Source organism: Schistocerca cancellata, chromosome 2 (assembly GCF_023864275.1).
Source record: "Schistocerca cancellata isolate TAMUIC-IGC-003103 chromosome 2, iqSchCanc2.1, whole genome shotgun sequence".
NCBI lineage: Eukaryota > Metazoa > Arthropoda > Insecta > Orthoptera > Acrididae > Schistocerca > Schistocerca cancellata.
In genome coordinates, this window is record NC_064627.1 from 1,057,355,265 (window position 1) to 1,057,381,246 (window position 25,982).

General features: G+C 37.6%; 1 protein-coding gene across 1 annotated transcript in view; it reads right to left on the bottom strand.

The window, feature by feature from the left end:
* Positions 1 to 3,248: 3,248 nt before the first annotated feature.
* Positions 3,249 to 25,982, bottom strand: part of LOC126163051 (succinate dehydrogenase cytochrome b560 subunit, mitochondrial-like) — a 60,109-nt gene continuing 37,375 nt past the window's right edge. Inside the window, exons 4-5 of the mRNA XM_049919943.1 lie at positions 15,072 to 15,214; positions 3,249 to 4,095 (exon numbers count right to left, since the gene is read on the bottom strand). Of these exons, the coding sequence (XP_049775900.1) occupies positions 3,991 to 4,095; positions 15,072 to 15,214 (248 nt within the window). The 3' untranslated portion in view covers positions 3,249 to 3,990. The remainder of the gene's footprint in view (positions 4,096 to 15,071; positions 15,215 to 25,982) is intronic.

A 25,982-nucleotide genomic window follows, 5' to 3' on the forward strand; every position in this document is an offset into this window, starting at 1 on the left:
ATACGTGCGACAGGTCTGGAATAGGAAGTGCTGGGTGCATGGATTGGGTAGGTCTTGAACCTGGGTCCTCCATAGGGATATGATCCCTGTGGCAACAGGTGGGTCTGAGAGTGGCGTAGGGATGGACTATGATGTTGTGGAGGTTAGGTAGGCAACAGAATGCCACTTTCGGAGATGTGGAAAGAATCACGTGTAAGATGTCTCTTATTTCAGGGCACGACGATAGGTGGTCAATGTCCAGGAAGGTGCATGTTGGAATAAGGAAGACCAGTTGAAGTGGATGGTAGAGAAGGTGTTGAGGCTGTTAAGGAATGACGATAGGGTGTTTTGGCCCTGAGTTCAGATCATGAATATACAGTCAATCAATATAGATCAAACTATGATGTCTACAACCCAATGTACCACATTCCTGGACTACCTCCTCTCTGATGGCTCTATACACTTTAAACTACCAACCACCATCAGTACCTGTATTTGGTCAGCTGCCATCCCTTCCACACCAAAAATTCCTCTCTTGTGGTCTGGCCATTTGCATATGGTGTATCTACTCTGACAAATCACTTGCCCAGTATGATGAAGGTCTCAAAGGCCTTTACCAGCAAGCATTATCCCCCAGACTTAGTCCACGAGCAATTTCTCATGCCGTATCCTCACACACTTGCAGTCCTCCCCCCCCCCCCCCCACACCAAAAAATCAGCTACAAACAAGAGGCCCCTTTGTCAGCAGATACCACACCAGACTGGAACAACTGAAAAACACATCATGTGCCTCTCTCTGCCAATGCACCCACTGGTGTTTTCCTCTTCTCTGTTCCCTGATGCCTTCCCCCCTTCCTCACCCTCAGAGCCTCCCCCCCCCCCCCCCCCCAAAAAAAAAAAAATCAGATACAAACAAGTGGCCCCTTTGTCAGCAGATACCACACCAGACTGGAACAACTGAAAAACACATCATGTGCCTCTCTCTGCCAATGCACCCACTGGTGTTTTCCTCTTCTCTGTTCCCTGTAGCCTTCCCCCTTCCTCACCCTCAGAGCCTCCCGATGCTGTGTTCAACAGCCTTGTCTTGCCAACATTTAGTCCCTACACGCTCTACCATGCTGTGCTGACTTTTCTCCCCCACTTGTACCCTACTATCCCCCCTTCCCTCCCACATCACTCCAGACTGCAGCTTATTCAACAAGATACAGCTGCATTCTGGCTGGGGGTCAAGGTATGGCTGTGGTGTGTGTGAGGTGTGCTTGCTCGTGTGAAAGTGTGTGCATTTTCCTCTCTGAAGAAGACTTCGGCTGTAAGCTCAACTGCCTGCAACTCTACCTTTGCTTCATTGGCTTTAGTCTTCTGCCTTTTTTAAAAATGGAAGTCATGATGTAAAGTACTCCAGTTGGCACAGTCTATTTTGTCTCTAGTGATTATTAATATGTTCTTTATATTAAATCAAAAAATGTGGCCAATCATAGGATACAAGAGCAAATTTTCATGGACACCAATAGGATTCAGCATCAGCATCAAAAAGGAGCAGCTGTTTTTGCTTGTCCCAAAATCAAATGTGTTGTCCTAGCTTGTTGATAATTTTGTTTATCCCTGTACGTCCCATTAGAAAATTGTGAGCTGTGAGTGAGGGAAGAAGGTATAACAAATGCGGGCGATATAAAGAGAGTTGTGTGGTACAGCAAATACTTTGGGAACGCGTATATTTGAAAGTAAACGTATCACTTCACAGTGGCATATAGACAATCATTTTTTCCGCACTTTATTTGCGAGTGGAACATGAAAGGAAATGACTAGTAACAGTACAGGGTACACTGTGCCAGACACCTTATGCTGGCTTGCAGAATACTTATGGAAATGTAGATAATTTGCAAGAACTGTAGCGACTTACCTCTACAGGTTTTTCTTCACTATTTTGATATTTTCCGTACTCCAAATTATGCTATGAGATTTAATTCTTGTGCCATTTCTGAATCTCTTCACTGTCCCTTGAATCGTGTGTAGTTAACCACATAGTTTAAAGATTAGGATACAGCAAAACTAACTTCCTTGACTTTTTAATATAATTTCAAAAACAGTTTGAAGGAACCTCTCTGACACTTTATCCTACATAGACTGCCTTCCTCATAATAGGTAGGCCCCTCTTAGTTTGTATTGTCTGTCACATCCTTCGCATCACTGGGTAAGTGGTTACAGATTTGTATTGGAGAATACCCCATTAAACTGAGGTGTTTTAAGTCATTTCTCTTTCCAATATTATATCTATGCATGTTACCATTTTATAAATGTGATTTATTGTTGACAACAAACTCCATACAGGAGTAAATGTACTGTGACATTATCATCAATATCCACAACTGTTTAATAATGTAATCTAAAAAAAGTTCTCTTTATTTACTTATTTAGTTATTCATTCATCTACAGACAGTACAAATTGAATTGTATGGATGATGTCAACTAGAGTGGACAATGAAACATTTTCGTTTATAGTAGGTGATGGTGTTTCTTACCATGTCAAGCTTCTCTGTCCATTAGTTGGCTGCAAAACAAGACACTTTAATTCTCTCTCAATATTGGCAGTGGCGTGTTAAATAATAAACACAGACACAATGCATTTGTTGTTTATGAGCAGTTTATTCATACAAAATATACACATAATTCTTGGTGATGCCAGAAGTTAATCACTAACACAGTCTCTAAATATGAGGAGAGATCAGAAACTAAGGTTAAAAAGCCTGCATATGCACTTTATTTCATACAATCAATACATCCAACTGATAGAACACACATTAGGTTATTTTTCAACAGTCTCTGTTTTGGTTGAAGCACTCAATGCTTAATGGGATGAGTTTGAAAAACTACATTTGCATATTCAGCCATGTTGCCAGAAATTGTTTCATCTATTCATCAGAAGTGAATTGTCAACCTCCTAGGTGTTTGTATGTGCGGGTGTGTGTGTGTGTGTGTGTGTGTGTGTGTGTGTGTGTGTGTCTCCTTTTTTCCCCCTAAGGTAAGTCTTTCCACTCCCGGGATTGGAATGACTCCTTACCCTCTCCCTTAAAACCCACATCCTTTCGTCTTTCCCTCTCCTTCCCTCTTTCCTGATGAAGCAACCATTGGTTGCGAAAGCTTGAATTTTGTGTGTATGTTTGTGTGTCTATCGATCTGCCAGCGCTTTTGTTTGGTAAGTCTCATCATCTTTCTTTTTAGATATATTTTTCCCAAGTGGAATGTTTCCCTCTATTTTATATATATATAAAACACACACACACACACACACACACACACACACACACACACACACACACACGCACGCCACAACATTGTTCTGAATTGGCACTTAAATGGTATTGACATTGCACTTTCGCTGTTAGGAGTCAAAATATTATGCAAGGCATTCAGTGATTCATCTGTTGGTAATACATTGAACAGGATATTTTTTGCAAGTTTTATTCTTTGGTGCAGCATCACATTTATCTCTTTTGGAAAACATTATGGATATTGGCAAATGAAAGAATGTAACACATCATTTCAATTCTATGTAATGATTTACTGGCTTCACACACCATTCCACAAAATTCACATAGTTGTCCTAATTGTTTTCTGTGTCAGGCACATTGGTTTTTACATCATAAAAAAAGCTGCACATAATACTCTTCTAAATGTAGAATGACCCATAAAGTATTTTCAGTTACATCCAGTTACAATTTAATGCAATTATTCAAACAATTAAGGCAGTGCACCTAAGCCATGTGAGCAGAAAAAAAGACTTTTGCACATTTTATTATTGAATTACATACTATTCTGGACAGTGCCAGTTTTTACACAACCAAATACTACAATGTGAATTCATTTCTGTATTTAAACATTTGAACTAATACTCATGGAGCAGTTATGTACACAAAAGTGTTAATGATTTACATATGGTCTCATAAATAAATACTGTTGTACAGTCTTCAAACACACTACACCAAAAACACTTCATGAGAGAGGTATTTTAGATTACAGTGACATTAACCAAGCTGTCACGATTGATGTTGCAGCTAACATAGCATATCCTGTGTAGTAGACTTCTTTTATTGTTAATGCCTTCCCTAAATCCCACACCTAAAAATAACAAAACAACAACATTTAGAATATTTGATCATATTTGACAGAAACAGTCTAACCCAATGCAAAGGCTGAAAGTTTTTAACCTAACATATGCAGCCCATAAGCAAGTAATCACCTTATGCATGGTGCACTGAGCTCCTGGAAAATCAAATATTTGTATTGGGTTAATCAGAAGAAGGTTAAAAGGAAATGGAGAGGGAGGCAGGGACAGGAAAACAGACAAACACACTTGCAAACATGCATGTAGGGATGCCTTGACTACTGCTACCGCATGTAGGAACCGTTCAGTTTTTCCAATTACAGCACAGAATTTCTAATTTTCAGTACAATATGTTCACTCTCCAGGAAGAAAGGATGAACTAGTTGAGAGAAGGTTTGAAAGGAGGCCAAACCACTCAGATCGTGAGTTGTAGTTCACTTTTTTCTTTTTAAATTCAATTCAAAATACACAAATTTTAAGATTTTTTTAAATTACAGATAAAACAATTAAGAATTGGTACACAGTGACATTCTCCATTCCTGTGACAACGTTTCATTTCCTGAATAATGACGATCTGACCTTCCCTTGTAGTTCTCTTGCTTCATCCTCATTTTTCCATTCCGGCAATCTGGGTGCGCTTGTAAATAGGCCTCCTCACACTTTCCTTGTACATCAGCAGCTGCTACTTATTTAACTGATGCCACTTTGCACCTCTAAATTTGAGGTCCTACATGATTCACTTCTCCCAGGTGTTAAATGGTCTTCCTCTTGGTGGTTTCCCTCAGACATTTTGGTCAAAGCAAGTTCCAGGAGGTCCTATTGGAGAAAACTTCCTTCATGTGCTCATACCACTGCAGTCACTTAGTTCAAGGGCCTCCAGGAAGCTTCCTTCGAAACCTAGTGTGCTGTCAGATTCTCACTCCGGATTTATTTTTGATTGCTGTAGGCAAGAACGAGAAAATTTATTTTGCCTAGAGATGGTTATTATTTGGTTCAGTACTTGCTGCTTCTAATCCAAATGTTAGCACACTTACAAGGTATATATATTACAGGCTGATCTTAGAGCCTTGTGGTACTGTTGCATTTCAAAGCATACAATGGACCGCATGGTAGAATTTGGAAACTTTTTGTATTCTCCAATATCTTGATTTATGAGGTTTATCTTGTGAAGTTCTTCAGCCTCAACTGTATCACACCTACCCGACCATCCACTTTGGACCTGTATGCAGCTCTGTTTCATCAATTAGTGGTTTACTCATGAAAAATTCTGTGAAAAGTTGGGCTGCAGCTTCCTGTGCTTGCATCATAGGAATGAGTGTTGTATGGTAACTCTAAATGGCTCAGGGGTGTACTACACATCAGAAGCTGTTACCCAGGTAGCTGACTGTGTGGTAACACAGGGGCCCAATAATAAAAGCTGTAGGTGACCCTGATGTATTACGTTAAGACAAGAAGAAAGGGTGCCATAGATGAGAATATTAAAATCCTAATGATCAACTGCTAAAGCATTCTCAACAATGTGCCAGAGTTTGAAGCACACCTAAAAAGCAGTGGCACTCACATAACACTAATTACAGAAAGCTGGCAAACATCTGAAACTGGCACAGGAGAGATATTTAAGGTAAACCTAAATGTCTTTCAAAAGGATAGGCTAATGGGAAACTGATGTGGTGAATTTGTCACAGTAGACAAGAAACTAGGATCCAACATGATAAAAAATTGAAACTGCATGAGAGATTGTTTAGGTAAGACTCAGTATCAAGAGTGGGCATAAACTTATATAATGAGACCTATCAACAACCAGTCATCCCATATGTAGCTAAGAATGTTAAAGGAAACATCAGCTTGCCAGTATGTCATGTTCCACAATCATATTATCATCAATGGAAACTACAATTGTTCAAAAACATTACAATACTTACAATTTGTATAAGGAAAATGTGACAAGACATCCAGCAAAATAATAATAAATGCTTTTTCTGGAAACCACATAGAAAACACTTTTGAAGTCCACTCATTACAAATATATTAGAGCTAATGGCAAAAAACAGACCTGATCTCTTCGAGGATATCCATGTTGAAACTGATATTAATGATCACGACGCAGTTGTAGCAAAAGTAACTGTTAATGTACAAAAAACAATCACAGCAAGTAGAAATATTTATGCTGTATGTACAGCAAACTAAGGAAAGATGGAGCAATTCATACCGCAATGATGAGACGTTTAACTCTGATGGACAAGAGCATGAAGAGGAATTAGTTCTGAAGCTTACGGTTGTAGAGAGAGAGATGCTAAACGAATCGCATTATACACTCATTTTTATTCGACACAATTGCATATAACAGCAGTAACCAGCATTTGATCACCTGTATGCCAACTTCATTATAGCCAGTTTTGGAAAATAAAATGTTGTTTCAAGGACTCCCCACACCTATTTCAGAACAGTTGCCAAGAAGAGGACCTGCGTTTGATTCCTGGAACTGAAAAGGATTTTTCCTTGGTGGGAGGGCTGGCACGGGGTGCACACAGCCTCATGATGCCAACTGAGGAGCTACTTGGATGAGCTGTAATGGCTCCACAGTCTGGAAAGTCTGCAAAATGGCTGGGACAGCAGTGTGCTGACCACATGTCCCTCTATACCCCACCTGTATGAGACCGCAAGATAGAGAATGACAAGGTGGCCGGCTAACATCCCTTGGGTCTTTATGGCCTGGACGAGGAGCTTGTTTTGCAAAAATATTATGTGATTGTGCCAATGGTATCTAATGTGTTTGGCTGTCAAAATGGCAATGCATAAAAGCCTTTGAAACTTCCTGGAAGATTAAAACAGTGCCGGACCGAGACACAAACTTGGAACCTTTGCTATTCATGGGCAAGTTTGCAGAAGAGCTTCTGTGAAGTTTGAAAGGTAGGAGACGAAGTACTGGCAGAATTGAAGCTGTGAGGATGGGTCGTGAGTTGTGCTTGGTTAGTTCAGTCGGCAGAGCACTTGCCCGTGAATGGCTAAGGTCTCAAGTTGGAGTCGAGGTCTGGTGCATAGTTTTAATCTGCCCAGAAGTTTCATATCAGTGCACACTCCGCCGCAGAGTGAAAATCTCATTCTGCATAAAAGCCTTTAACTACTACTATGGCAAGATCTTATCAAAAGACCTTTGTCAAAACCCAAAGAAATTCCAGTAATACATTAAAGTTTACAATGGCGTCACAATGTCACACTCGTGATTACAAAGTACCCAAAATCAAGGGCAGTAAAGCAAAATCAGAAATTCTGAATACCATTTACATATACTTCGTTACACAGGAAGAGACACAAGTACTGCCCCAGTTAAATTCTCATACTACTGCAAAGATGATGGATATAGATACTAGTGTCGATGGAATTGAGAAACAACTGAAATTATTAAAACTGAAGGCCGTCTCACATATACAATTTCTAACTTGTTTAGCCCATCTCTCAACCACAATAAACCATAGATCCCACGAACAAAAACTTTAGGCAATGCCCAGAAGGTGGAAGTCACTAAGTGTGGTTATGAAACACTGAATGAATATAGTTTGGGTAATTTGCACTCCATTTTAAGCAAAAGATAGTTTTTCACGAACTTCAATGAGGATCTTATATTTCCTGAACTATGTGTCATACAATGACATAATTTTGCAGGTATATTGGGTGGTATAGGTTGATTCTGTCCACAAACTGCGTCATGAATAGAACTAGTAGTAAAAAAGTAATAATTTACGTCAGGCCTGATGCTGAAGTTTTACTGCATGAACAGCGAAAATGTAGTAAGCAACAAACTGTTTTTCATTTTGCGGAAGGATTGGCAAGAAAAAAATGTTTGTAAAAGTTTGAAATTTTGTGTAAAGTTTATTGGAGGTCACTAAGTGCTCTCATTCTCAAATACTGGAGGAATAAAGTCATGGTATTTGTGTGCCACGCGATATGCTGCCTCACGACATACTCACAGTTTCCAACTGTAATATTTGTCTTATTACGTTAAACTTTTAACGTAAGATTATCTCTGTTAACAGTTAGTGTGCAGCTAACGTAATATTACAGTGCTTGCAGGAAATGGGAATGTGCAGCAGGTGTAATACTATGTCACGCCAGTTGTTACGACTTTCCGCAAAGTCAAACGTATATTTATGGCTCCTGAAAATGTGTGTCAAGTCTTCAGGCATCGTAGTTTTTGCCAGACGGCAGTAGCAGTATCACCGCAAAAAACCGTTCGTTTTTTAAAACTTTATTATCATCTCTTGTTTTGTAGGTGTTAGTTGACATTTAAGTTCTCTGTTACATGGATTTTGTATTCATAATGTGCAGTGAACAAGAAAAATATCTGGAGCAAATGATTTACAAAGTCACTGATGAGTCTGCAGATGATGAGAACGAAATATCTGATGACAATTCAGATAACACGTCTATTGTATTATTTTCATAGACTGTATTGTTTTGAAGGATTTTTCTGCAGGTAAATTAGGAAAATAATACGAGCATATGATGTCAGTGAGTATAATGGTGGACTATGTATCTCCCCATATTTCAATTTGTATCACACTGTACTCCACTATGAGCACTAACTTTTGCCTTGTTCTTGTGTTTTGTGAGTTTCTTTAGATTTAAAAGGGCTGTAAAAGAAAGATCATTTGTTTGCTTACTGTGGCATGTATATGAATACCAGAACTCATTTACAGTTTCTTCAGTGACAAGTACTATTAAATTAAAGTTTCATCTGTGGGTTCAGATCTGACATTAGAAATGCCAAAATATGTATACTTAAAGTATCAAGTCCTATAAACCTAAAAAGTTTTGAAATTTCAACTACATATTTGTACACAAGAGTTATAACTTATAGAAAAACCACACATTTTAGCCTGTACACAGGTGCAATGGCAGGAATGTACAAGACTAGCACCAAAAGTGTTAATGAGTAGATTTTGACAGCATTTTAAACTTTATCAATAAGTGCAACTCTTCTCACGTGACATTCTGAAAGAAATAAATCATGACAAACTACTACTGGATATAGCAATTTTTTAAAACAAACACACACACACACACACACACACACACACACACACACACACACACACACTTAGATCAAGTACCACTCCAACACGTATTAAGAAATAGATGACCACATGGGTATCAAATAAAATTTGTGGCTGGACTGAAGATTTCTTGGTAAGTGCAACACAGCACGTTATCTTTGATGGAAAGTCGTTGACAGAAGTAACTTCAGATGTCTACTACAGAAGTGTGCTAGGACACCTATTGTCCATGTTTTATGTTAAAGAATCGACAGTGATATTGACACTAACCTCCAACTTTTTTGTAGACAATGTAGTTATCTAAAAATAAAGACCTAGCCAAAACTAAATGGCTGCACAAATAGCCAGTTAGGTCTTGATACAATTTCACAGTAGTGCAAAGATAGGCAACTTGCTTTGAATGTCCAGAAATGTAAAACTGTGCGCTTTACAAAACAAAAAAGTTCCATTATATTCTATGACTACAATATCAATCTGTGGGCACTACTGACAATATCCTTGACAGTCTCATGTAATACATAGATCAAGGTGGTTAGGTTTTGCTGCGACTGCTGCTGGTTGTTGTTGTTGTTGTTGTTAATATGTGTGGAAAAGAGTTCAATACAAGATGAAAGAGTATTATTATTATTATTATTATTATTATTATATTCTTTCTTTCTTTTCTCAGACGTAATGTCTGGTCAAAAATGGAAAGTGACGCGGACCTTGATCAAGCGTTACTTCCTTTTAGCTGTACGGTATATGTTATATTGCATTTAGGAACTTTCGGGTGACTGAACATGTATAAATAATTACGGATTTCTGTAGTTGTATATATAAGTTTGGATGTAGCTGTATTGCATTGATGTACTGGTGGATATTGTGCGGTATGACTCCTGTAGTTGATAGTATAATTGGTATAAAGTCAACTTTATCCTGATGCCACATGTCCTTGACTTCCTCAGCCAGTTGGATGTATTTTTCAATTTTTTCTCCTGTTTTCTTTTGTATATTTGATGTATTGGGTATGGATATTTTGATTAGTTGTGTTAATTTCTTCTTTTTATTGGTGAGTATGATGTCACGTTTGTTATGTGGTGTTGTTTTATCTGTTATAATGGTTCTGTTCCAGTATAATTTGTATTCATCATTCTCCAGTACATTTTGTGGTGCATACTTGTATGTGGGAATGTGTTGTTTTATAAGTTTATGTTGTAAGGCAAGCTGTTGATGTACTATTTTTGCTACATTGTCATGTCTTCTGGGGTATTCTGTATTTGCTAGTATTGTACATCCACTTGTGATGTGATCTACTGTTTCTATTTGTTGTTTGCAAAGTCTGCATTTATCTGTTGTGGTATTGGGATCTTTAATAATATGCTTGCTGTAATATCTGGTGTTTATTGTTTGATCCTGTATTGCAATCATGAATCCTTCCGTCTCACTGTATATATTGCCTTTTCTTAGTCATGTGTTGGATGTGTCTTGATCGATATGTGGCTGTGTTAGATGATACGGGTGCTTGCTATGTAGTGTTTTCTTTTTCCAATTTACTTTCTTCGTATATGTTGATGTTATGTGATCTAGAGGGTTGTAGAAATGGTTATGAAATTGCAGTGGTGTAGCCGATGTATTTATATGAGTGATTGCTTTGTGTATATTGCTAGTTTCTGCTCGTTCTAGAAAGAATTTTCTTAAATTGTCTACCTGTCCATAACGTAGGTTTTTTATGTCGAAAAATCCCCTTCCTTTCTGCTTAATGTGAATCTTTCTGTTGCTGAATGTATGTGATGTATTCTATATTTGTGGCATTGTGATCGTGTAAGTGTATTGACTGCTTCTAGGTCTGTGTTACTCCATTTCACTACTCCAAATGAGTAGGTCAATATTGGTATAGCATAAGTATTTATAGCTTTTGTCTTGTTTCTTGCTGTCAATTCTGTTTTCAGTATTTTTGTTAGTCTTTGTCTATATTTTTCTTTTAGTTCTTCTTTAATATTTGTATTATCTATTCCTATTTTTTGTCTGTATCCTAGATATTTATATGCATCTGTTTTTTCCATCGCTTCTGTGCAGTCGCTGTGGTTATCCAATATGTAATCTTCTTATTTAGTGTTTTTTCCCTTGACTATGCTATTTTTCTTACATTTGTCTGTTCCAAAAGCCATATTTATATCATTGCTGAATACTTATGTTATCTTTAGTAATTGGTTGAGTTGTTGATTTGTTGCTGCCAGTAGTTTTAGATCATCCATGTATAGCAAATGTGTGATTTTGTGTTGGTATGTTCCAGTAATATTGTATCCATAATTTGTATTATTTAGCATGTTGGATAGTGGGTTCAGAGCAAGGCAGAAGCAGAAAGGACTTAATGAGTCTCCTTGGTATATTCCACGCTTAATCTGTATTGGCTGTGATGTGATATTATTTGAATTTGTTTGTATATTAAGTGTGGTTTACCAATTTTTTATTACTATGTTTAGGAACTGTATCAATTTAGGATCTACTTTGTATATTTCCAATATTTGTAGTAACCATGAGTGGGGTACACTATCGAAAGCTTTTTGGTAATCAATGTATGCGTAGTGCAGTGACCTTTGTTTAGTTTTAGCTTGATATGTCACCTCTGCATCTATTATCAGTTGCTCTTTACATCCTCGTGCTCCTTTGCAACAGCCTTTTTGTTCTTCATTTATAATTTTGTTCTGTGTTGTATGTGTTATTAATTTCTGTGTAATGACTGAAGTTAATATTTTGTATATTGTTGGTAGGCATGTTATGGGGTGATATTTAGCTGGGTTTGCTGTGTCTGCTTGATATTTAGGTTTCAGATGAGTTCTTGTATCAGGGAATGTGTATGGGTCTGCAATGTAACTTTTAAATAATTTAGTTAGATGTGAATGTGTTGAGGTGAACTTCTCTAGCCAGAAATTTGGTATTTTATCTTTTCCAGGGGCTTTCCAATTGTGAGTAGAATTAATTGCTTGGGTGACTTCATGCAGCAAAATTATCACTTCAGGCATCTGCGGTATCATCTTGTATGTGCCTGTTTCTGCTTGTATCCACCGTGCATGCCTGTTATGTTGTACCGGGTTTGACCATATGTTGCTCCAGAAGTGTTCCATGTCTGTTATGTCTGGTGGATTGTCTACTTTAATGTGTGTATTATCTATTGTCTGGTAAAATTTCTTTTGGTTTGTGTTGAATGTTTGGTTTTGTTTCCTTCTATTTTCACTTTTTTTGTATCTTCTAAGTCATTTGGCCAATGTTTGTAATTTCTGCTTCTTTTCATCTAACTGCTCTATCGCTTCTTGTTGTGAAATTTTACCTAACCTTTTTAGTTTTTTTTCTGACATTTCATTTCTTATAAATGGTGTTAGGTGTCCGATGTCTTTTCTCAGTTTTTCTATTCTGATCTGTAGCCTGTGTTGCCATGCTGGTTTTGTGGGTTTCTTCTGTGTGTTGGTTGGTTCTAATATCTGCCTAGTATGTATATTTAGTATAGTGAGTGCTCCTATATAAACCAGTAGCTGTAACTCTTCCATAGTTGTGTTTTCATTTATTTTGTTGTGTATGATTGTGTTGATAGTTTTTATTATTGTTTCGACTTGTGGGTTATTTGGCGGTCTATGCAAGAATGGTCTAATGTCTGTATTTGTGTCTTTGTATCCTATATATGTCAGCTGAAATTTCTCTTCTATATCTATCATGTGTGTCACTCCGTGTTCTATTTGTGCTTGTTCTGGTGGCTGTCTTAAGATTTCGTTTTCCTTTGATTGTTTAATTGATGCGTGTTGGTCTTTGTTTGTTTGCTCTGGGATGTTTGAGTCCATTACTGCATTTTCTTCTTCTTCTGATTGCATATTATTTTGTTCCAGTATTTGTTGTACTTGTTGTTTGATGTTTTCTAATTCTGACTGGGGTATCCTGTTATTTTAGATTATTACACGTATCTGATCAGCTAGTCGTTGTTCTGTTAAAAATTTTAATTCTGGGTATCTGGTAATAAATGTTGTGTATACTTGTGATCTGTATCCAGTTGTGTTGGTTCCTAGGTTTGTTGCTTGGTAATAACAGAACATGAGGTGTCGATTAACTTCATCTGACCATCTCATCCTCTGTCTTTGTTTTGCTTCTAGGGTGGTTGCAGGAAGCATATCCTGCAAAACACCTATATTTGGATTTAAATCATTTTCCAGTTGGCTAGCAGTGTCGTTACCATTGTGGGTGGGCATAGGGTTCAAGCGCCATCCCCAACCATGACGGCGCTTGTCCGAGGCTTCTTTAGTTCTGTCCTGAACCAAGTAATCACACTAAAAGGGGGGTTAGCCCTATTAGTGGTTTGTTCTTTTCGTCGCCTTTTATGACTGGCAGAACATACCGGAGGCCTATTCTTTTCCCGGGCCTCCACGGGGTTTATTATTATTATTATTATTATTATTATTATTAGAGTGCATAAAAAAATGTTATTGCCAACATTGTGGGATGTCAGTTCAGATAAGTACAAAAACAGAAGTGTTAAAATGATGAATCGCATGATTTATTTCTCAGAAAATATGGGGAACCGCCACAGAGGAAGATATTTAAAAATAATTAATGAAGGCAAAGTTATGAATAAAGATATATATAGATATTTATCTCTGTGTATACATTACTTACCCGAATATAATCCTTTCATGTATATGTTTTTGCACGACAGATTTCCATAACTACACTGTAAGTGAAACTGAATTTATGAATTTCAAGTCTTTGAAAGAATTTCCTGTAGCAAGGTATTGCAGCATACAGTAATAGGTAAGTGCTGACTTTGAGGAACTGTTGTATTATTTTGTCTTTGAAGACGGGGATACTAATGCCTGCACAAATTTATCCTGAGAGAGAAAAAGGGGGGAGGGGGGGGGGGGAGCAGATCCTCTGAACAGTGATGCCAATGTACACCAATATTTCATCCACCTTTCTTTTTTGCTTGCAACAAAGTAGGGCAATTACCCACAGCAGTAGCACCACCATAAAACATTCCAAACCACAGTATTATTGCACAACATTACTTAGCAGTGTAGGGAGAAAGTCGATAATGTTGCACAGTATTACTGACCATTTACAAGCTGCTTAAAATACTGCTTAATTGTGTGGGACCTATACTAAACAGGGAAATGTCTACACTGCAGGACTGTACAATGGGCCACAGATTTATTTGACACACATGGGAGAGTGGCATGGATATGTTGAAAAATCTGGCAGATGCCTGAAGAAAGGCACACACTATCTGGTGACAGCCTACAGAATGGGCTATAGGTGTTAATTCTTAGTCCACAGGATGTTTGCAACAATTAAGTACTGCACTTTCTTTCCAAATTCTGTCTACAACCCTATATAATCACCGTGGCTGCATCTCTAACTGCTTTGGTCATTTGTACAATTAATTCATCTGATCCAGCAAATCCATTATTTTTCATTTCAGATAACACTCCATGATCGAGCCACCTTTACACTATTGGAATTGAATAGTTCATGAACATGAGAGTCAGCTCCAAGAAAGTAGCTCTTGCCTTATATCTTTACATATTCTTGAGATTTCAGGGAAACAGTGTCCACCTCCCCATACATTGGCGTCCCTGTGCATAGGCTCTGCTTCCCCCATCCAGCCCCCTACTGCTGGATAAATTTTTGCTGGTGCTAGTATACCCATCATCAAAGACGAAATAATACAACAGTTCCACCAAGTCAGCACTTCTTTCTGTTATTTATTTTTTTATTTGACAAGTGATTATTTTTATAAATTTCCATCAATCCCATTATTCTACTGCTTCGGATGCACATCTTCCTACACAATTGGTCCGTTTCTTCAATACATAGTGTTTTGAATGTGACCAGGTGCAGGTTTTTGTATGATACCATTGATGCCAAAGCGAAAGATAAATGACTAGAACTTTGTAAGAACACATATTGTTACTTACCAAGTGACGAACACCATTACATGTGTGATATGCAAGAGGAAATGCAATAACTGCCTTCGTGGCAGCGATAAGTACTGGATTCAAGTGCAGTTCTTGTATCCAAGTGATGTAATCAGTGAAGTGATATGGTGATACAAGGGTACCTAGAAAATATTTAAATGCATTACATCTATAAATTGCACAAACTTGATTATCAACTACCACCACCAACAGGACTTAGTTTTTTTCTGCCACAATTGTGTAAGCTTAGCCTTCAATCTATTCTTTAACTATCTATAATTAACAAGAGAAAATCTGATTCAGATTCAGAAATAGGACTAGAATTCTGCAATATTAGAGTTTATTTCATCAGTTTTCAAATGGCAATAAAGGCACATTTACACTGTGTTCAAAACATGTTCTCCAACATTGTCTGCAGCTAGTGCTGGGCCATCAATGCTGGCAACATGTTGACAATTCAAAACCAGTACTTCATGGCTGTTTTGATACAGATCAAGTGTTGCTATGCAGCACTAGTGTTTATACTCTCTCTCTGTTGTGTTGTATGTTGTCTTTCCATTGCATTGTGTTTTCTTTTATGAAATGGAATGGACAAGATGCAAAATTACGAACTTATCGTACTCTGTGAATCACAGGAACGCCTCTGGCATGTAGTCCCAGTATTAAACCAAAGCACAACTTGCTACAAAATATTGCAACATTGCTTGGCATTAGCAGCAGTGATACAGATAAAGAAATCAAGTCTTTCATTTCTCAATACTGATGTGAGAAATGAAAATTTGAAGATAGCAAGAAATCTGTGTGTGATACAGAGGATGTGTATCAACCTAAGATGTTTGGTTTCAGTTGTGTCCGGTACCTGGATGATATTCAGGACCCAAACAAAACACGGGATATAATAGGTACAGAGAGAAACAAAGTTATGCTTGCTTATGTTTATTTGTATTTCTTACTATACAACAGTATTCAAAAGCTGTAATTATTTTGCACTGTACAACTTCATCTGGGTTTACAAAGTAACTTGCAAATTCATCACAAATATCTTTGCATGTGTTTGAAGTTCTTCATGGTATATGGACTAACAGAAAATGCAGTAGTATCTCATCTCCATGCGCCTGGCATCATTTCTCCTGCCTGCAGGCAATAAGAATCAAAGCTTCCTTGTAGGCTCTAATAGCTCCTTGACTAGGTATTTCTCCCTAAAAAATTATACAGCCACACTGCAACATCAGTTTTCAGTTTGTCAGAAACACCGAGACAATTTAAAAAATGTATTTTGTGCAAATATCCCTGCCATACACAATCAGTAGTTCGAATCTCTGTTCTGTCTTGCTGGACATCATGTCATGATGTTTTCCTGTAACGGAAAATCATCATCTGCCATGAAAATACATGGTGGCAGCGTTATCCTCTAGGTATAACATTTGTGAAGTGGCAAGTTTTCCTTGTAAATAAATTCACTTATAGAGGCATTCTTAACCCCTAGCTGTACTTTGACAAGTCCAACTCGTGGAAAGGAATGTGGACAGAATGAACATCAAGAATCACACTCTTGTGAACAAAAGTCAGGCCAAACTTTTTTTCTGAGTTAGATATGGCTCTATTCAATATGCACACTGCTCAAACAGTAATACATGGTCAGACAAAGGAAACTTATGTGGATTACCGAATAAATATAGTAGCAATAATGTTAAAAAATGTCCAATTGCTGAACTATGAAAAGCGTGGAAAACCATGATTACGTGTTACACCTCTTTGACTCCCAAGTGCAATATTGGGCCCATTTCCCAAAACATATCAATTCAACATAAAAAAAGAAAAGAAGAAAGATGTGTTAAGTTTGCATGAAACACAAAGTACAGAGCAAAATGTTGTGGAAATTCACAAATTGTAAAGTGGAGTTATGTCTCCAACATGCTTTCGAAAGTACCGTGCCATGCTGGGCTACTAATTTTCAGATTTGCAGCTATTTCCCTATGAGAAATTCATTCAAGAGGAGCATTTCTTTTTGTAATTACATTTTTTTGACAATTATTTGAGTGTCATGTTATTAAATTCCTTCTGAAGTAGTCACACTTGAAGATGCCAAAGGACATATTGACAATATTTGGAGAAGGATAGATTGTTATTTACTGTGAAAATGGCACAATGAAATGACTTACACATTATAGCTCTCAGCCAGTCTTCTTCAGCAAAGAAAATACACACACTTTCACACAAGTAAGCATACCTCAGGCACACGACTACTTCTACCGGCAGTTTGTGTGTGTGTGTGTGTGTGTGTGTGTGTGTGTGTGTGTGTGTGTGTGTGTTTTTCTCCCCCTTCGTCGAAGAAGGCTTTGGCCAAAAGCCATAATGTGACACAGTCTTTTCATTGTGCCTGTCTGAAACACAACGGGTTATCTTTAAGGTGAGTAGCAATCTATCTTTTTCCTAATATTGTTGATATTCTGAATCTGGAGATTCAATTGTTCTATTACAGTACTGTTTGTGTGTAAAAACAGATTATTGTTTGAAGTATTGCAAATACAAAAATTATATACAAACGAACAACAATTAAACTAGTATTATCTTCTTCAAGAGTAGTGTTCGTTTGTTGTAGTCTTCAGTCCTGAGATTGGTTTGATGCAGCTCTCCATGCAACTCTATCCTGTGCAAGCTTCTTCATCTCCCAGTACCTACTGCAGCCTACATCCTTCTGAATCTGCTTAGTGTTTTCATCACTTGGTCTCCCTCTATGATTTTTACCCTCCACACTGCACTCCAATACTAAATTGGTGATCCCTTGATGCCTCAGAAGATGCCCTACCAACCGATCCCTTCTTCTAGTCAAGTTGTGCCACAAACTCCTCCCCAATTTTATTCGATACCTCCTCATTAGTTATGTGATCTACCCATCTAATCTTCAGCATTATTCTGTAGCACCACATTTCGATAGCTTCTATTCCCTTCTTGTCCAAACTAGTCATCGTCCATGTTTCACTTCCATACATGGCTACACTCCATACAAATACTTTCAGAAACGACTTCCTGACACTTAAATCTATCCCCAATGTTAACAAATTTTTCTTCTTCAGAAACGCTTTCCTTGCCATTGCCAGTCTACATTTTATATCCTCTCTACTTCGACCATCATTAGTTATTTTGCTCCCCAAATAGCAAGTCTCCTTTACTACTTTAAGTGTCTCATTTCCTAATCTAATCCCCTCAGCATCACCCGACTTAATTCAACTACATTCCATTATCCTCGCTTTGCTTTTGTTGATGTTCATCTTATACCCTCCTTTCAAGACACTGTCCATTCCGTTCAACTGCTCTTCCAAGTCCTTTGCTGTCTCTGACAGAATTACAATGTCATCGGTGAACCTCAAAGTTTTTATTTCTTCTCCATGGATTTTAATACCTACTCCAAATTTATCTTTTGTTTCCTTTACTTCTCGCTCAATATACAGATTGAATAGCATCGAGGAGAGGCTACAACCCTGTCTCACTCCCTTCACAACCACTGCTCCCCTTTCATGGCCCTCGACTCTTATAACTGCCATCTGGTTTCTGTACAAATTGTAAATAGCCTTTCGCTCCCTGTATTTTACCCCTGCCACCTTCAGAATTTGAAAGAGAGTATTCCAGTCAACATTGTCAAAAGCTTTCTCTAGATCTACAAATGCAAGAAATGTAGGTTTGCCTTTCATTAATCTATTTTCTAAGATAAGTCGTGGGGTCAGTATTGCCTCACGTGTTCCAATATTTCTATGGAATCCAAACTGATCTTCCCCGAGATCGGATTCTACCAGTTTTTCCATTCCTCTGTAAAGAATTCGTGTTAGTATTTTGCATCCGTGACTTATTAAACTGATAGTTCCTTAATTTTCATGTCTGTCAGCACCTGCTTTCTTTGGGCTTTCTTTGGGATTGGACTTATTATATTCTCCTTGAAGACATACATCTTGCTCACCAGATGGTAGAGTTTTGTCAGGACTGGCTCTCCCAATGCTGTCAGTAATTCTAATGGAATGTTGTCTACTCCCGGGTCCTTGTTTCAACTCAGGTGTTTCAGTGCTCTGTGAAACTCTTCACACAGTATTGTATCTCCCATTTCATCTTCATCTACATCCTCTTTCATTTCCATAATATTGTCCTCAAGTACATTGCCCTTGTATCGTCCCTCTATATACTCTTTCCATTTTTCTGCTTTCCCTTCTTTGCTTAGAACTGGGTTTCCACCTGAGCTCTTGATATTCATGCGAGAGGTTCTCTTTTCTCCAAAGGTCTCTTTAATTTTCCTGTAGGCAGTATCTATCTTACCCCTAGTGAGATAAGCCTCTACATCCTTACATTTGTCCTCTAGCCGTCCCTGCTTAGCCATTTTGCACTTGCTGTCGATCTCATTTTTGAGACGTTTGTATTCTTTTTGCCTGCTTCATTTACTGCAGTTCCTTTCATCAATTAAATTCATTATCTCTTCTGTTACCCAAGGTTTTCTACTAGCCCTCGTCTTTTTACCTACTTGAACCTCTGCTGCCTTCACTATTTCATCCCTCAAAGCTACCCATTCTTCTTCTACTGTATTTCTTTCCCCCATTCCTGTCAATTGTTCCCTTATGCTCTCCCTGAAAACTCTGTACAACCTCTGGTTCTTTCTATTTATCCAGGTCCCATCTCCTTATTTTCTTATCTTTTTGCAGTTTCTTCAGTTTTAATCTACAGTTCATAACCAATAGATTGTGGTCAGAGTCCCCACCTGCCCCTGTAAATGTCTTACAATTTAAAACCTGGTTCCTAAATCTCTGTCTTACCATTATACAGTCTATCTGATACCTTTTAGTATCTCCGGGGTACTTCCATGAATACAACCTTCTTTCATGATTCTTGAAGCAAGTGTTAGCTATGATTAAGTTATGCTCTGTGCAAAAATCTACCAGGCGGCTTCTTCTTTCATTTCTTAGCCCCAATCCATATTCACCTACTATGTTTCCTTCTCTCCCTTTTCCTACTATCGAATACCAGTCACCCATGACTATTAAATTTTCGTCTCCCTTCACTACCTGAATAATTTCTTTTATCTCATACATTTCATCGTTTTCTTCGTCATCTGCAGAGCTAGTTGGCATATAAACTTGTACTACTGTAGTAGGTGTGGGCTTCGTGTCTATCTTGGCCACAATAATGATCTTCATTATGCTGTTTGTAGTTGCTTACCCGCATTCCTATTTTCCTATTCATTATTAAACCTACTCCTGCATTACCCCTATTTGATTTTGCATTTATAACCCTGTAGTCACCTGACCAGAAGTCTTGTTCCTCCTGCCACCGAACTTCACTAATTCCCACTAACCTACCTGCCTGATTAAGGGATCTGACATTCCACGCTCCGATCCACAGAACGCCAGTTTTTTTTTTTTTTTTTTCCTGATAATGATGTCCTCTTGAGTAGTCCCCGCCCGGAGATCCGAATGGGGGACTATTTTGCCTCCAGAATATTTTACCCCAAGAGGATGCCCTCGGGAGAAATTATGGCTGTAGCTTCCCATTGCTTTCAGCCGTTCGCAGTACCAGAACAGCAAGGCCGTTTTGGTTAGTGTTACAAGGCCAGATCAGTCAATCATCCAGGCTGCTGCCCCTGCAACTACTGAAAAGGCTGCTGCCCCTCTTCAGGAACCACACGTTTGTCTGGCCTCTCAACAGATACCCCTCCATTGCGGTTGCACCTACGGTACGGCTATCTGTATCATTGAGGCACGCAAGGCTCCCCACCAACGGCTAGGTCCATGGTTCATGGTTCATGGGGGAGGGGTCAAGAGTAGTATCACATGAAAAACATATGTAGCTATGTAACAGGCAGCCTTATATCGGTTTGTATTGCGATTGTCTTGCACATCACCTGGCCCGGTTCACATAGTTCATCCCCAATAGCTTGGGCATGGATTTCATCAAACTAAATGGCATGGCAAGGATTCACAGAACACCTCCATCTGAAATCATTCCTTGGCAGCCAATATCAATATTTAGTGACAACAACAACAACAGCAAGAAACACACAGATAAATGACCCTATGTAACTGCAAAATTTTCTCCCATTAGGTACATGGCACTGTAGGGAAATATGCTTCCCATCAACTGTTCCCACACTACAGGGGAAGTTGAGTACCTGACAGAAAACACTTTCTGTTGCATGCCATTCATCTTCAGTCACCAGCATCTGAAACATGTAAATTTCACTTCAGGTCTCACAAGAGATTTCTAAAGAAGAAATGGAGAAGCTGTGATACAAATGTACTGGAAAGTACACTTCGGGTGAAGAGATGTAGGATTGTGGTTTTGTGTGTGTGTGTGTGTGTGTGTGTGTGTGTGTGTGTGTGTGTGTGTGGGTGGGTGTGTGGGTGGGTGTGTGGGTGGGTGGGTGGGCGGGCGTGCCAAAAAAGTAATAAACTGTGTGAGCCGCCGCCCTATGAAAGGACGATGACAGCCAAAAAGAATGTAAAACACTCTCTTTGACGCAGAAGCTAATTTATGTAGGAGGAAGCAGGCAGTAGTAAACATGTATGAGGGAATCATCAACTGCAGATATCCCCCATCACATTAATGACCATCAGGCTGAAGAAGTGTTATTGAAAATAATATGAATTAATTTTTAAACGCAAATAAAAATAAATGTATGATCAAATGTTTTGGTGCAGTTACCATAAATGGATTACCTTCAACCAAAGCTTCAAGAACTGCATGCTCTATCTAAGATACAGCTGCCTTTGAAATGTGGAAAAAATATGCAAGGCTTTGAAAGGTATCTCCTGCTAGGGGTGGGGGAGGGAGGGGGACAAAGCATACCAGAAAATCTTTGCTTCACAGGAACTGTTTTTCTCTCTCTGAAACAACTGGTCCTATTATATTCATCAGAATTTCAAAATCGGATGGCAACATCCAAAAGAAATTATAAAACCCAAAACAGTCTTTCAAAACCAGCTCACACAGCACATCATTCCCATCACGTCTTCCATCTATCAACACTGCCATGTTTTTATGTGTGCATGCACAGGGGCACACACACACAAGCACATGCACTCTATTCTTGGTCTCTCACTACAATGTAACATTTGTCAATTAGTTTGTGTGTGTGTGTGTGTGTGTGTGTGTGTGTGTGTGTGTGTGTAAGTTTTCAACTTCGGAAGGAGGCTTTTTGGCTGAAAGCTTAAATTTATAGCAGTCTTCTCATTGTGTCTGTCTGTGACTCAGAGTCTCCTCTATATGATGAGTAACAATCTGTCCCTTTTTGTAATATTATTGTTACTTATTCGGACTTCCCACTGATTAATATCATCTTCTTCATAGTCGTGTGGGAGTCACTTTTGATCAAGATTTTATTTACTCTGCAGGGTCAATCCAAATGAAGTGGTCCAATAAAAATTAAGTTGGTTGCTTGACCATTTTTAAATATTTTAAATTTTTTATATGTTATTACCCTATAATTGAGAAGTTAAAAACAGTTTTTTTAAAAAAAATTTACCTTTCACCTTTACTGAATGGTGGCCACTTTCATTTGTAAGTGCGTGATGATGATTCAGTTTAGAGACGTTGGCAAAAATATGAATATCTCTGCACTGGGTTGTTACAACATTGCAATTGACATGATTGTTTTTAGAAAAGTGTCCTGTACAATGTTGTCTATTACACAAAATACCCTAAATTCAAAAATAACCAGTCAAAATGACCTCCAAAGTTAAAAAAAAAAAAAAAAAAAAAAAAAAAAAAAAAAAAAAAAAAAAAAAAAAAAAAATTAAATAAAAATAAAAAAAATAAAATAAAAACACGACAAGGAGTGATTTATGAGAGGTTTTTTCCTATAGTTAGATATCATACACTCCTAGCCTCATATAGAGCAAGGACACTTTCAAATGTTTCCTTAATTATTAATGAATTTTTGGAATTTGATCTTTTTAAGTTTGGAGTTAGTTATCTAAGGTGCCACAATGATCCTCATAAATCTTGGTTTCTGATGTTACACCTCATCGAACCAAGTTTTCTGCAATGCCGAGGAATTTGTAAAAATGCCTTGTTCCTTTTGTTGCTATACAGTTTTCAAATCTGGTTTGAAGTGTTGTTTTCATATGCAGAACCAATTCTTTCTTAATCAGAAAATAGGTAATGCCTTTAATATTATCCTTGCAAAAGACATACACGTCCTGTACTGCGAGAATTTGGTCTGTGGCTGGTCTTTGTAGGCTGGCTTTATTTTTCACATTTTGTTGTACCTCTTATTCCACCACGTGCATTTTTATCATGGCAAGATGCAAAAAAAGTGGCATTCAGCCTCCAACCCAAAGTCTACTTCGTGGTTGCATAGATTTGAAAAATTCTGTTTGTTCTTATACTGCCTACCACTTCCATCTGAAAAGTATCAGCTTCTCAACCTACGGAAAATTTTCTTTTATGAAATTTATCACATACTTTTGTAACAAATGTACAGCCAAAGTGTTGTGCTCCAAGTAGTCACTTAGAATGCAAATTGAAGAACTGAAAACTTCATCTTTCTCATTTTAAAAGTAGAGAATAAATGGATGCACTGTTGCCTGGTCATTGACCCAGTGATACCCTTCTATTGCATCCTGAATCAGAAATGTAAAATTTTCTGCAAAATCAGCTAGCACTCTGCATTCAGTTTCGTGAAGTTGTGCTTTTTTGTCCTTCAAAAACTTACTTTGGATTTTAGGAACATAGTGATGACTTTTGAGCTTTTGTAAGTTATCAATTAAATATTCTAAGTACTCTTAATGAGATGTAACCACTGTTATCATCTCTGCCCTGTCAGCTGTGACCCAATGTTTGAAGGTAATACTGTCTGGCATTTCATCATCATATTCCTGAAACAATTCAAAAACGGTTTCCTTACCAGAGAATTTATTACACAAACTCATCATGCAGTCATAACTGTTGGTGTCACTAGTAACTCTTTGTAGTTAAGATCACTGAGTTTTGCACCATAAATCATCACTTTGACATTTTGAAGATATAAACAAACACATACGGAGCGTGTCCCTGAGGATCCAGCCAAAATACACCACTTAGGGCGAAGACCAAAAAATGTTGACCTTCCAATTTTGCATTCAGGATGGGAATTTTTGAAAGCTGCATAAAGTTCATTTAAATTTGACAGCACTACTTGTTTCTGCTTTGTTACTGTTTTGCAACCTGGGCACATTCTACTGCTTTCATCAACTTCAATAACTTGCTGGATCTTTTTAATTGTTTCTTCACTTATATCTACTTCTTTCTTCTTTCCTAAAACTGGAAGAATGCCTTGCTCTTTCACTAATTTTTGGGTTAGTTTAACCAAATGATGAGAAATGTTTAATTTTTCTCTTGACCATGAGTAAGGGAGCAAACTTAAAATTTTAGCTTTTCCCTCTTTAGATGTCACTGAACGTTTAATTTTCAACTTCTCTATTAAGCTCAAATATTCAGTGTCAGATGATGCTGGTGGTCGCTTTTCTTCTTCTTTAGAAATAATGTTGGTATCTGTATTATTAAAGCATGATTCCAAGCCTTTTCTAATTTTGTCTGAAATTTGTTGTACCTTATTTCCAATAGCTGATTTTCTTTACTGCTACTTAATTTTATTATTTTCAACGCAGGAGATACGTCTAACTTAGAACAAGCAAAATCCAATATGCTAACAGCTTCCTCATTAGGAATATAAATGTCATTAACAAGGTTACATGATTTTGGTTCTGGATTCACAACAAATATTTTTGAGTAACAATTTGGGCACAGAGAATTTCCAGGAATCACATTGTGTTTCACTTGAGAAGCTGTTTCACTCTCACATAACAAGGACAAATGTTCAAGTTTTATTTCTCTCAAACCTTTAGTAATAGGCTTTTTATGAACTTTAAGTGGATCACAGCTCTTTCTTCCAAAAATGTCGTCGTGCTTCAGAATATATTTCTTCACATGATACTCAAACACTGATGCTACAGAAGAACTTACTCGAAAATTAAACTAAGTTCGTCTAACTTCACCAAAGTCACTGAAATTTTTCAAGCTTTTTGAAACTGAACCATAAACTGTTTTGTGACACACTTCACTTGCTATCTGTCCAACAGAGCACTGCTCATACATGTTACTGCATTCCAGTTAATCTCTCACAATTAATTACAAATTACACACAGAACAAAGCACGTAACACGTTCTAGACTCTTGAAGTATGTACATCCACTCCAACAAAGGTTTCAGAACAGACTGACTACAACAATGCCACACCCAGCAATAATGTACTTCTACTATGCCACACTCAGCAATCATGTACTGCTTTATTGACAACAAACCTAAACATAAATGGGCATTTTTATTACCAAAGAACAAAAGTGAAAGCTCCTATTGTTTAATACTGCATTATTAAAAATAAATAAACTAAATGAATATTGGGTGATTGCGTTAACTAAATGTATGTCACAATTAAATTTTATTACAATGAAACAATTAACCATTTAAATAGGCAAAGGCCATAAGATCAGTTGTAGAGTAATGTGAATTATTTCCTCATTTTCAAAATTTCATATCTTTGTTCACAGTCAGGTATTAATGTAGAAATGTTTACAGTACGTTGCTATCATATAGCTGTACAAACTGTCAAAAATAGTATTTTTATATTCAGTTCAACCTGAGATAACTAACCCCAAACTTCACAAAAAATAAAAATTTTCAAATTGCAAAAATTCATAAAAAATTAAGGAAACATTTGTGAGTGTTCTTGCTCTATATAAGGCTAGTAGTGTATGATATCTAACTACAGGAAAAAAAATAGACTCTCATAAATCATTAATTTTAATTTTAATAATGAACAGCCTTGAATAGCCTAGAATTTACCTAGGTTTCAGTCGGGATAACCCAACCTTCTTCAGAATAACAGTATCTGGA